This window comes from Mustelus asterias, chromosome 20 (assembly GCF_964213995.1).
Source record: "Mustelus asterias chromosome 20, sMusAst1.hap1.1, whole genome shotgun sequence".
Classification (NCBI taxonomy): Eukaryota; Metazoa; Chordata; class Chondrichthyes; order Carcharhiniformes; family Triakidae; genus Mustelus; species Mustelus asterias.
The window spans coordinates 77241510-77254946 of record NC_135820.1 but is presented as its reverse complement, the minus strand read 5'-3'; the positions used below and the strand labels follow the sequence as shown (position 1 = coordinate 77254946).

The 13437-nt window shown below is 50.2% G+C and overlaps 1 protein-coding gene across 2 annotated transcripts in view; it reads right to left on the bottom strand.

Moving 5' to 3' along the window:
* Positions 1-13437, bottom strand: part of raly (RALY heterogeneous nuclear ribonucleoprotein) — a 109485-nt gene that overhangs the window by 11452 nt on the left and 84596 nt on the right. For both annotated transcript variants that reach the window (XM_078236894.1, XM_078236892.1), the window contains exons 3-5: positions 11860-11932; positions 11069-11119; positions 1789-1949 (exon numbers count right to left, since the gene is read on the bottom strand). In XM_078236894.1, coding sequence (XP_078093020.1) covers positions 1789-1949; positions 11069-11119; positions 11860-11932 — 285 coding nt within the window. The remainder of the gene's footprint in view (positions 1-1788; positions 1950-11068; positions 11120-11859; positions 11933-13437) is intronic.

Sequence of the window (13437 nt, the reverse complement as noted above, 5' to 3'; positions counted from 1 at the left end):
TATTTCTCTTTAGTCCCTCAGGGAACTAATGGAAATTAGAGTAGTTTCCCTTCCTGCAATGGACACATTTTTGACTGCGTTTCAACAAATAATTCCGTTTCCCTGCTCTTTCCTCTTTATGGTCTCCCCGCCTGTGCCTCTTTCGAGTTAGTAAACACACGGCCACCCACAGCCGAGGAGTAAACACTCGGGACGTACAAGAGGCTGGGATTAGTGGCATCAGAGACTGATAGGGCTGGAGAAGGTTAAGGAGAAAGGGTTTGTGGGGCCTTGGAGATTACAATTGTTACCACAGTTTACAGGCGAATTTACAGATTTATTAAGAGGGTTCACACAACATTGAGTAAAGTCAACATTTAAAACAAGATTCTCCGATCTCGTCCGTTCCTCGAGATCGGAGAATCTGGGGCTCAGATAAATCTCCATTCACTGTAACGAGATTGAGAATCCCAGCCGGGGACGGAGGGCGGAGAATCCCAGCCGGGGACGGAGGGCGGAGAATCCTAGCCGGAGACGAGGTCAGAGAATCCCAGCCGCGGGCGAGGTCGGAGAATCCCAGCCGGGGACGGAGGGCGGAGAATCCTAGCCGGAGACGAGGTCAGAGAATCCCAGCCGCGGGGCGAGGTGGGAGGTTTTTGGCAGTAATCTAAACTGGGAGAGAGGTGGAACTGGCGATAGAGACAGGATGGAAGGGGCAGGGATTTCCTCTACTCAGACAAGCAGAAGAACCCCAATTTGCTTATCCCTCTATTCTGTTGCTGAACTCCTTGTATTCTCTTCCCACATCGATAGAATCATCATCCAATCTCTCTCACAATTAAACAGAAGGTTATTCTGGCACAGTCAATCAGGTAAAGACTGACCAGCTAAACCTGCCTCAATACAGTCTTTGAAGCTTCTATACTTGCCCATCTACAAAGGACAATCTGTATTCCCCCTCTGTGGCAATGTAAGAAACCTTCCCCTCGCTTTCCCTTTATCAAATAATTCAATTAGATTAGCCTTTTACAAATCTGTGTTGGCTTTCTTTAAATAACCTAAATCTCTCCAAGTGCCAGCTGATTTTTTTCCAATTGTTGTTTTTAAAACCTTACCCTTTGATGTTAAGCTGACCACCTGCAGTTACTAGGAACATCCTGACACTCTTCCTTGAATAAGGGTTTCACCTTTGCCACTCTCCAATTCTCTGGCATTTCCCCATATCTAGGGAAGATTGAAAAATTATGGCAAGCCTTTCTACTATCTCTACTCCCACTTTTTAGCATCCTGGACTGCAAGCCATCGGGACCAGGCGAGTTATCCACTCTAAGCATAGACAGTCTTTCCAATATGTCCAGCCTATCGATTTTCATCCCATCCGTTACCTTAACCATTTCTACTTCTACAGCTGTATTGTCAGCTTAGTCCCTTAGTAAGCACCAATACAAATAACTCATTATATATCGAGCCTTGCCCAGCATCTCGAAGCTTAGTCACCCATTTTGTTCCAAATGGAACCCACATTACTACCTGCTTCTGCTGGGGGAAGATTTTTGATTTTCTTTTACGTTATTCTCTTCTCACGTTCTCCCTTTACCAACCACAGTTTCCTGTCAATGAATCATAGAGACTGATCCGAATGTCTGTCCCATGGAGTAGTCGAGGTGATCCCTATCGGGGGAAGCTCAGGAGAAAAGAGTGGATGGATTTGTTGATGGGTTGAATTGAATGAGGTGATGAGGGGGAGGAGTGGACTAGTATTGGCGAATTGGACCGAATGGCTGATTGCTGTCACTCTACTAAACTCACATTTTAACTTTGCAGCATTTTTTGTCACGGCTGTGGAGCGTGCCATTAATTTCAGGGGGATCCCAGATTTCCCTCTGCGTAGAACCGGGACGATCACCCGAGAACGCTTCACCGGAATAGCCCTGGGAATCAGCGAAGGCCGACTTGAATACTCGTGCATCCTGCAGGAGAGGGGATTCCATTAGATCAGAAACATCCGCCAGAGCGAGAGCCCCCAGCACAGCGCCAGAGCGAGAGCCCCCAGCACAGCGCCAGAGCGAGAGCCCCCAGCACAGCGCCAGAGCGAGAGCCCCCAGCACAGCGCCAGAGCAGGAGCCCCCAGCACAGCGCCAGAGCAGGAGCCCCCAGCACAGCGCCAGAGCAGGAGCCCCCAGCACAGCGCCAGAGCAGGAGCCCCCAGCACAGCGCCAGAGCAGGAGCCCCCAGCACAGCGCCAGAGCGGGAGCCCCCAGCACAGCGCCAGAGCGGGAGCCCCCAGCACAACGCCAGAGCTAGAGCCCCCAGCACAGCGCCAGAGCAAGAGCCCTGCCCCCAGCACAGCGCCAGAGCGGGAGCCCCCAGCACAGCGCCAGAGCGAGAGCCCCCAGCACAGCGCCAGAGCGAGAGCCCCCAGCACAGCGCCAGAGCAAGAGCCCTGCCCCCAGCACAGCGCCAGAGCGGGAGCCCCCAGCACAGCGCCAGAGCAGGAGCCCCCAGCACAGCGCCAGAGCAGGAGCCCCCAGCACAGCGCCAGAGCAAGAGCCCCCAGCACAGCGCCAGAGCAGGAGCCCCCAGCACAGCGCCAGAGCGGGAGCCCCCAGCACAGCGCCAGAGCGAGAGCCCCCAGCACAGCGCCAGAGCGAGAGCTCCGCCCCCAGCACAGCGCCAGAGCGAGAGCTCCGCCCCCAGCACAGCGCCAGAGCGGGAGCCCCGCCCCCAGCACAGCGCCAGAGCGGGAGCCCCGCCCCCAGCACAGCGCCAGAGCGGGAGCCCCGCCCCCAGCACAGCGCCAGAGCGGGAGCCCCGCCCCCAGCACAGCGCCAGAGCGGGAGCTCCGCCCCCAGCACAGCGCCAGAGCGGGAGCCCCGCCCCCAGCACAGCGCCAGAGCGGGAGCCCCGCCCCCAGCACAGCGCCAGAGCGGGAGCCCCGCCCCCAGCACAGCGCCAGAGCGGGAGCCCCGCCCCCAGCACAGCGCCAGAGCGGGAGCCCCGCCCCCAGCACAGCGCCAGAGCGGGAGCCCCGCCCCCAGCACAGCGCCAGAGCGAGAGCCCCCAGCACAGCGCCAGAGCGAGAGCCCCCAGCACAGCGCCAGAGCGAGAGCCCCCAGCACAGCGCCAGAGCGAGAGCCCCCAGCACAGCGCCAGAGCGAGAGCCCCCAGCACAGCGCCAGAGCGAGAGCCCCCAGCACAGCGCCAGAGCGAGAGCCCCCAGCACAGCGCCAGAGCGGGAGCCCCCAGCACAGCGCCAGAGCGAGAGCCCCCAGCACAGCGCCAGAGCGAGAGCTCCGCCCCCAGCACAGCGCCAGAGCCAGAATACAAATTTCACAGTGTTTAAAAAATGACAAAATAAATCTGTAAAAGTAAACATTAAAGATTGTAAAAGAGTTCAGGGGGAAATAGACACGGGCTGGAGAACGGGCAGACACGGGCTGGAGAACGGGCAGACACGGGCTGGAGAACGGGCAGACACGGCTGGAGAACGGGCAGACACGGGCTGGAGAACGGGCAGACACGGGCTGGAGAACGGGCAGACACGGGCTGGAGAACGGGCAGACACGGCTGGAGAACGGGCAGACACGGGCTGGAGAACGGGCAGACACGGCTGGAGAACGGGCAGACACGGCTGGAGAACGGGCAGACACGGCTGGAGAACGGGCAGACACGGCTGGAGAACGGGCAGACACGGCTGGAGAACGGGCAGACACGGGCTGGAGAACGGGCAGACACGGCTGGAGAACGGGCAGACACGGCTGGAGAACGGGCAGACACGGCTGGAGAACGGGCAGACACGGCTGGAGAACGGGCACACACGGCTGGAGAACGGGCAGACACGGCTGGAGAATGGGCAGACACGGCTGGAGAACGGGCAGACACGGCTGGAGAACGGGCAGACACGGCTGGAGAACGGGCAGACACGGGCTGGAGAACGGGCAGACACGGCTGGAGAACGGGCAGACACGGGCTGGAGAACGGGCAGACACGGCTGGAGAACGGGCAGACACGGCTGGAGAATGGGCAGACACGGCTGGAGAACGGGCAGATACGGGCTGGAGAACGGGCAGACACGGCTGGAGAACGGGCAGACACGGCTGGAGAACGGGCAGACACGGCTGGAGAACGGGCAGACACGGCTGGAGAACGGGCAGACACGGCTGGAGAACGGGCAGACACGGCTGGAGAACGGGCAGACACGGGCTGGAGAACGGGCAGACACGGCTGGAGAACGGGCAGACACGGCTGGAGAACGGGCAGACACGGCTGGAGAACGGGCAGACACGGCTGGAGAACGGGCAGACACGGCTGGAGAATGGGCAGACACGGCTGGGGACGAGCTTGGCGCTGGGACAAGGCTGGCAAAGAAGAAGAGCACTCTGGGGGAGGATGACCTCACTGGGCCTGGAGGTCTGGAGTGCTTATATTTCAATGCAAGGAGCGTAGCAGGTAAGACAGATGAACTTAGGGCCTTAATGCTCACGAGGAATTTGGATGTGGTTGCGGTGACAGAGACTTGGTTGAAAGAGGGACAGGACTGGCAGCTGAATATTCCGGGGTACAAGTGTTTTAGGCGAGACAGAGGAGGGGCCGAAAGAGGTGGGGGAGTAGCGGTATTAGTTGGAGAGCATATTACAGCGGTGCAGAGGGAGGACAATTCAGAGGGGTCGTGTAACGAGTCACTCTGGGTGAAGCTTAGAAACAGGAAGGGCGCAGTCACTATGTTGGGGGTGTACTACAGGCCCCCCAACAGCCCAAGGGAAGTGGAAGAACGGATATGTCAGGAGATACTGGATAGGTGCAGGAAAAATAGGGTTGTTGTAGTGGGAGACTTCAATTTCCCTGGTATAGACTGGAAATCGCTGAGAGCAGGGACTCTGAATGGGGAGGAATTTGTAAAATGCTTACAGGAGGGTTCTTTGGAACAATATGTAGATAGCCCGACTAGAGAGGGGGCTATACTGGACCTCGTACTGGGGAATGAGCCCGGTCAGGTCTTCAAAGTTTCGATAGGGGAACATGTGGCAAATAGTGACCACAATTCTGTTAGCTTTAGGATAGTGATGGAAAAGGGTGAGTGGTGTCCCAAGGGTAAGGTGTTGGATTGGGGGAAGGCTAACTTTAGTGGGATTAGGCAGAAATTGGCAGCTCTTGATTGGGAGAGGCTGTTTGAGGGTAAATCCACATCTGGCATGTGGGAGTCTTTTAAGGAACAGTTGTTAGGGCTACAGGACAGGCATGTGCCTGTTAAAAAGAAGGATAGGAAGGGTAGGATTCGAGAACCGTGGATAACCAGGGAAATTGAGGGACTGGTCAAAAAGAAAAGAGAGGCGTATGGTAGGTCCAGGCAGCTAAAAACGGAGGGAGCTCTGGAGGAGTACAAAGAAAGTAGGAAAGAACTCAAACGGGGAATTAGAAGAGCAAAAAGGGGTCACGAAATGTTCTTGGCAGACAGGATTAAGGAGAATCCCAAGGCATTTTATTCATGCGATAGGAACAAAAGGGTTGTCACGGAAAAAATCGGATCTCTCAGGGACAAAAGTGGGGAATTATGCTTGGAGCCCAAAGAAGTAGGGGAGATCCTAAATGAATACTTTGCGTCGGTATTCACAAGGGAGAGGGATGTGTTGACTGGGAGTGTCTCGGAGGGGAGTGTTGAACCGTTGGAGAAAATCTCCATTACAAAGGAGGAAGTGTTAGGTTTGTTAGAGAATTTAAAGACTGACAAATCCCCAGGGCCTGATGGAATCTATCCAAGGCTGCTCAGGGAGACGAGAGATGAAATCGCTGGGCCTCTGACGCAAATCTTTGTCTCGTCACTGGACGCAGGTGAGGTCCCAGAGGACTGGAGAATAGCTAATGTGGTCCCGTTATTTAAGAAGGGTAGGAAGGATAACCCGGGTAATTATAGGCCGGTGAGCTTGACATCCGTGGTGGGGAAGTTGTTGGAGAAGATTCTTAGAGATAGGATGTATGCGCATTTAGAAAGGAATAAACTCATTAACGATAGTCAGCATGGTTTTGTGAGAGGGAGGTCATGCCTCACTAACCTGGTGGAGTTTTTTGAAGAAGTGACCAGAATGGTTGACGAGGGAAGGGCCGTGGATGTCGTCTATATGGACTTTAGTAAAGCGTTTGACAAAGTCCCTCATGATAGGCTGGTGAAAAAGGTTGGATCTCATGGGATAAAGGGGGAGGTGGCTAGATGGGTGGAGAACTGGCTTGGTCACAGAAGACAGAGGGTGGTAGTGGAAGGGTCTTTTTCCGGCTGGAGGCCTGTGACTAGTGGTGTTCCACAGGGCTCTGTATTGGGACCTCTGCTGTTTGTGATTTATATAAATGATCTGGAAGAAGGTGTAACTGGGGTGATCAGTAAGTTTGAGGACGACACAAAATTGGCAGGACTTGCAGATAGTGAGGAGCATTGTCAGAAGCTACAGAAGGATATAGATAGGCTGGAAATTTGGGCAAAGAAATGGCAGATGGAGTTCAATCCTGATAAACGCGAAGTGATGCATTTTGGTAGAAATAATGTAGGGAGGAGCTATATGATAAATGGCAGAACCATAAAGGGTGTAGATACGCAGAGGGACCTGGGTGTGCAAGTCCACAGATCCTTGAAAGTGACGTCACAGGTGGAGAAGGTGGTGAAGAAGGCATATGGCATGCTTGCCTTTATAGGACGGGGCATAGAGTATAAAAGTTGGGGTCTGATGTTGCAGATGTATAGAACGTTGGTTCGGCCGCATCTGGAATACTGCGTCCAGTTCTGGTCGCCACACTACCAGAAGGACGTGGAGGCTTTGGAGAGAGTACAGAGGAGGTTTACCAGGATGTTACCTGGTATGGAGGGGCTTAGTTATGAGGAGAGATTGGGTAAACTGGGGTTGTTCTCCCTGGAAAGACGGAGGATGAGGGGAGACCTAATAGCGGTGTATAAAATTACGAAAGGCATAGATAGGGTGAACGGTGGGAAGCTTCTCCCCAGGTCGGTGGTGACGTTCACGAGGGGTCATAGGTTCAAGGTGAGGGGGGGGAGGTTTAACACAGATATCAGAAGGACGTATTTTACACAGAGGGTGGTGGGGGCCTGGAATGTGCTGCCAGGCAGGGTGGTGGAGGCGGACACACTGGGAACGTTTAAGACTTATCTAGATAGCCACATGAACGGAGTGGGAATGGAGGGATACAAAAGAATGGTCTAGTTTGGACCAGGGAGTGGCACGGGCTTGGAGGGCCGAAGGGCCTGTTCCTGTGCTGTATTGTTCTTTGTTCTTTGTAAAAGACTGGGACTGACAACGCCCCGTCCACACTCTGTGCTGGAATCTCGCCAAGAAACTGGTTCAAGATCTCACTGCGGCCAATAGGTAAAGCTCAATAACCCTACCCAAACTTTACCCACGCTAACACTCTATTTAAAATAGTCTCTATCATCCATTGTCCAATCCAAATACAGGAGGAAGCCATTCAGCCCCTCAACCCTCTTTTGCTACTTTTTAAAAATGAATTTATGGGATGTTGGGTGTCGCTGGCTGGGCCAGCATTTATTACCCATCCATAGTGGCCCTTGAGAAGGTGATGGTGAGCTGCCTTCTTGATCCCGCTGCCGTCCCATGTGGTGTAGGTACACCCACAGTGCTGTTAGGGAGGGAGCGGCGATATATTTCCAAGTCAGGATGCTGAGTGGCTTGGAGGGGAACTTCCAGGTGGTGGTGTTCCCATGTATCTGCTGCCCTCGTCCTTCTAGATGGACTCAATTAATCAGTGCTTGATCTGCATCACAAATCCCTGTTCCCAGCTTTCCTCCACATCTATAACCTCAGCTCTGATTCTCCCTCAATAATTGCAGCCTTTTCCCGGGAAGGTTGAGATTTCCACTACTTTTCATTATTTCACTTCGGGATGGTCTGGTTTTTAGTTTTAAGATTCTGGCCCCTTGTTCCAGACTCTGCCCACCAGTAAAAATAAATTCTCCCCATCTCCCCGATCAGATTCCTCAATCAGCCCCGGGTCTGATGCACCACTCAATTAGAACACTCCTCCCCTCAACCCCTGGACAATCTGTCCATCTGGCTCTCAGCTAACACACAACAGGCCAGGGACGGAAGTGGGAACCTTCTCAAACTTTGAGACACAAAATCAGGGCCTTCCCCAGAAAGAACAAGGTAACGAAGGAATAAAAGAGGAAAATAAATGAAAGGCAGAGAAAATGGAACATTAAGGGGAAGCAGTCAGGAGAGATCCTTTGCAGAAACATTTCGAAGGATCTGGAGTACATTACATACGTCACGTTTATTAAATGGAAACAGATTCAATCAGCCCTGATGACCCTGGTGGGTCTTTCATGTTGTGTCTGAAGATTTCATGCTCAATTGAGCAAAATCCTGATAATAATTATCTTGATGTTTAGTTTAATGAGGTCAATCTGTTTGACTTTCAACTAGATGTTTATCAAGATGGTGGAACTCCACCAATTTCCAGAACGTTCCATAGGAACACGCTGGAAGGAACTCGAGAATCAATCTCCTCCAAATGACCACAGTCCGAAAGATGTCCTGGTTAGATACATTGGCCGTGCTAAATTCTCCCTCAATGTACCTGAACAGGCGCCGGAGTGTGGCGACTAGGGGACTTTCACAGTAACTTCATTGCAGTCCACTTGTGACTCGAATAAATAGTCTTTAAAACAGGGCCAGCTACCAGCCTGGAAATTTTTGTGATCAGTTTATGGCTGAAATGAGCTTCCGAAAACAGAACCGTTACTAAACTGATACCAAATTATATCCAATCAACTCCCAGAGAGAACATTGAGACTGAGTCCTTGCAAAATGAGCTGGAAATGGGATTATAGGGTCCAGGCAGGGGTGGGGTGCTTGGACAGGATGTGCTGGGTCCTGTTTGGTTGGTTGGTGAACAGGAATGTTTGTTATGGAGGATAGAAGACCAGAGCCGGGAGAGATGGCAACTTTTCACGTTGTGCATGTCGCTGGCAAGACCAATATTTATTGCCCATTCTGAGTTGCTCTTGAGGAGATGGTGTGAGCCACATTCTTCAACCATTTAGTCATGGGCTGACACAACTGAGTGACTTGTGAATGACTTCAGAGGATGGCGCTGGAATGGAGTCATATCTGAAGTAAAGTTTCCTTTCCTAAAGAATATTACATTTTGATATGGAGAGAGCAGTTCATAAAGCGTACAGTATTCTGGGTTTTATTAATAGGGACAAAGAGTACAAGAGCAAGAGGGTTATGCTGAACTCAGCTGGAATACTGTGTAAAGTTCTAGGTGCCACATAATAGGAAGGACGTGAATGCACTGGAGAGAGTGCAGAAGAGGTTTACAAACATAGTTCCCAGGATGCAAAATTTCAGTTATGAGGATTGATTGGAGAGGTTGGGACTGTTCTCCTTGGAGAGAAGAAGGCTAAGAGGAGATTTGATGGAGATGTTCAAAATCATGAGGGGTTTGGACAGAGTAGACGGGGAGAAACTGCTCCCGTTCATAAAAGGATCGAGGTCGAGATTTAAAGTGATCTACAAACGAAGTAAATGTGATGTGAGAAAAATCTTTACCACATAACACGTGCTTCGGATCTGGAACGCACTGCCTGGAAGTGAGGTGGAGGCAGGTTCAGTCGAGGCATCCAAGAGGATGGTAGATGATTATTTGAATAGAAACAATGTGCAGAGGGACGGGGGAAAGACAGGGAGTGGCACCAAGTCATGATGCTTGTTTGGCGAGCCGGTGCAGACACGATGGGCCAAATGGCCTCCTTCTGTACTGTAACAATTCTGTGATAATAAAGTGAATAGCAGTGAAAATGGGTTATCTTTGAGTATCAGAGAACATATGTCAAAGGGTGAAGGAATAGGAATGATAAAACCTTCACCAGTGGAACAGTTTTCACAGCAGCCATCTTGGAAGGAGATCATCAAGTTGTGTCAGTAACTGATGAGTTGGGGGTAGCTTCTTGCCCTGATTCTGTGACATGAGTGAAAGTCTAGAAATTCATTCTTACACGATTATACATGAAACCTCCAAGTCATTGGTCTAGATCTGAACTCATAGAATCATTACAATTTGGCGTGTCAGCTACGACTCTCAACAATTTTTACAGATGCACCATAGAAAGCATTCTTTCTGGTTGTATCACAGCTGGTAGTCATGATGTGGAGATGCCGGCGTTGGACTGGGGTAGGCACAGTAAGAAGTCTCACAACACCAGGTTAAAGTCCAACAGGTTTATTTGGTAGCAAATACCATAAGCTTTCGGAGCGCTGCCCCTTCGTCAGATGGAGCAGCGCTCCGAAAGCTTATGGTATTTGCTACCAAATAAACCTGTTGGACTTTAACCTGGTGTTGTGAGACTTCTTACTGTATCACAGCTTGGTATGGATCCTGCTCTGCCCAAGACCGCAAGTAACTACAAAAGGCTGTGAATGTAGCCCAATCCATCACTCAAACCAGCCTCTCATCCATTGACTCTGTCTACACTTCCCGCTGCCTCGGCAAAGCAGCCAGCATAATCAAGGACCCCACGCACCCCGGACATTCTCTCTTCCACCTTCTTCCATCGGGAAAAAAGATACAAAGTCTGAGGTCACGTACCAACCAACTCAAGAACAGCTTCTTCTCTGCTGCCGTCAGACTTTTGAATGGACCTACCTTGCATTAAGTTGATCTTTCTCTACACCCTAGCTATGACTGTAACACTACACTCTGCACTCTCTCGTTTCCTTCTCTATGAACAGTATGCTTTGTCTGTATAGCGCGCAAGAAACAATACTTTTCACTGTATGTTAATACATGTGACAATAATAAATCAAATCAAATCAAAAAGTGTGGAACAGATAAGTTGTCAGAAATAGGACATGGGTAAAATCTGTAATATATTATCCATTCCTGATTATGTCACCCTGCGGGGATTAAACAAGATGGAGAATGTTCAATATATTTAAATATATCAAACCTTTCATCAGATCCAAGGTTTGTGATTCCTCATAAAACCCCAGGATGTGTTTGATAGATTTCATCATCTAACCTCAGAGCTAAACACAGAGGAAATGGTACAAGTCACAGTCCTTACCTCTCGTAGAAATCATCTCTGAAGTAATCGTAGTCAAATTCGTAACTGGAGCTTGGGCCAAAAAACAGAAAGAAATGGAAGTTTATTGGAAATGAGGATGTGAACATTTTGGACAGTTCGGGGTTAACAAAAGTCAAACAGAAACATTTCCCATCATAGGTGGCATCACACGGACTTGACCTGAACATGTGACTAGCAGCTTAATGACATTTCATAGAATAGAATCCCACAGTGCAGAAGGAGGCCATTCAGCCCATCAAGTCTACACCGACCACAGTCCTACCCAGGCCCTATCCCCGTAACTCCCATATATTCACCCGACTAATCCCCCTGACACCGAGGGGCAATTTTAACATCGCCAATCCACCTAACCCGCACATCTTTGGACTGTGGGAGGGAACCGGAGCACCCGGAGGAAACCCACGCAGACACGAGGAGAATGTGCAAACTCCACACAGACAGTGACCCAAGGCCGGGAATCGAAGCTGGATCCCTGGCGTTGTGTGGAGTTTGCACATTCTCCCCATGTCTGCGTGGGTTTCCTCCGGGTGCTCCGGTTTCCTCCCACAGTCTGAAAGATGTGCTGGTTAGGTGCATTGACCCGAACAGACGCCAGAGTGTGGCAACTAGGGGAATTTCACAGTAACTTCATTGCAGTGTTAATATCAGACTTATTTGCGATTAATAAATAAACTTTACTTTTTACTTTAACTCCAGTCTGAAAAATTACAAATGAGAACATGAAGCTGAAAGAGATGTTGTTAAGGGAGTTTGTAAGTGTAGAGTTTTACCTGTACAGAGCTGAACTGGGACGTTTCAATCCCTTGGGTCGATTAGGTTTGGGTTCTCCAGCCATGTTGATATCTCAGAGAGGATTAAAAAGATAATTTAAACAAAAATCAATCCAAACCTTAATCAACTCTTTCCTTGGGTCAGATTAGTCTCATTTCCCCTTGTTCCAATTCTGCCCTTTTTTTAAAAAAAACCCTTAATTTCCTAACCAAGGGGGGTGACACGGCTACCTGGAGGTTGCTGTTCCTGTGATATGTGACTACGTGAACTCTGAATGAACTGCAAGTTTTAGTCTTCACCCACCAATCCGCTGTCAGCCTTGCCTACATAACCAGAGTGACGGTAGGTCAAAGGTGATTCATTGGCTGCCAATATTTGGGATGCTTCTGAAGATATGGAAGACATGATAATAATACAAACATAGAAACTAGAAGCAGGAGGAGGCCATTCGGCCCTTCGAGCCTGCTCCACCATTCATTATGATCATGGCTGATCATCGATTCAATATCCTGATCCCGCCTTACCCCCCTATCCCTTGAGCCCTTTAGCCCCAAGAGCGATATCTGACTCCTTCTTGCCATTTCTTTTTCAGATGGGATGGAGCAGTGAATAGACGCAAGCTTTGCTCTCCATTTCTCAATTCACTCAGCAGGGAGCATTCCAAACTGAATAATTCAACAACAATCGATGTATCATTCCCCCATTAAACCGCCCCCCAGTGGTGGAGCTCATGTGACCAAAATGCCCCCCATGCCAACACTATAGCTAAGAAAGCTACTTTCTCAGAAGACTAAGGAAATTTGGCATGTCAGCTACACTCTCACCAACTTTTACAGATTATTTCTGGTTGTATCACAGCTTGGTATGGGCTCCTGCTCTGCCCAAGACCGCAAGAAACTGCAAATGGTCGTGAATATAGCCTAATCCATCACGCAAACCAGCCTCCCATCCATTGACTCTGTCTACACTTCCCGCTGCCTCGGCAAAGCAGCCAGCATAATTAAGGATCCCACGCACCCCGGACATTCTCTCTTCCACCATCTTTCTTCAGGAAAAAGATACAAAAGTCTGAGGTCACATACCAACCGACTCAAGAACAGCTTCTTCCCTGCTGCTGTCAGACTTTTGAATGGACCAACCTTGCATTAAGTTGATCTTTCTCTACACCCTAGCTATGACTGTAACACTACATTCTGCACTCTCTCCTTTCCTTCTCTATGAATGGTATGTTTTGTCTGTATAGCGCTCAAGAAACAATACTTTTCACTGTATTCTCATAGATGTAACAATAATAAATCAAATCAAAAATCAACCCTCCCCCTCCCCCCGCCGGTCCTTCACAGCATTAATTATCAAACACAACTTGACTCTATAAAGACAGGTAACTATCGGCTCAGTCAACGGGAGAGGTGGGGTTAAGACGTTTCAGATAAGGAAGAGAGAGAGATTGAGAGGTTTCGGGAGGGAATTCTCGAGGTGAGACCCAAGGCACGTCCACCAATGAGGAAGCAGCTAAAATCCAGTATTCTGGAGAAGGAGTACAGATATGTGGGAGGGTTGTGGGGATGGAGGAGATT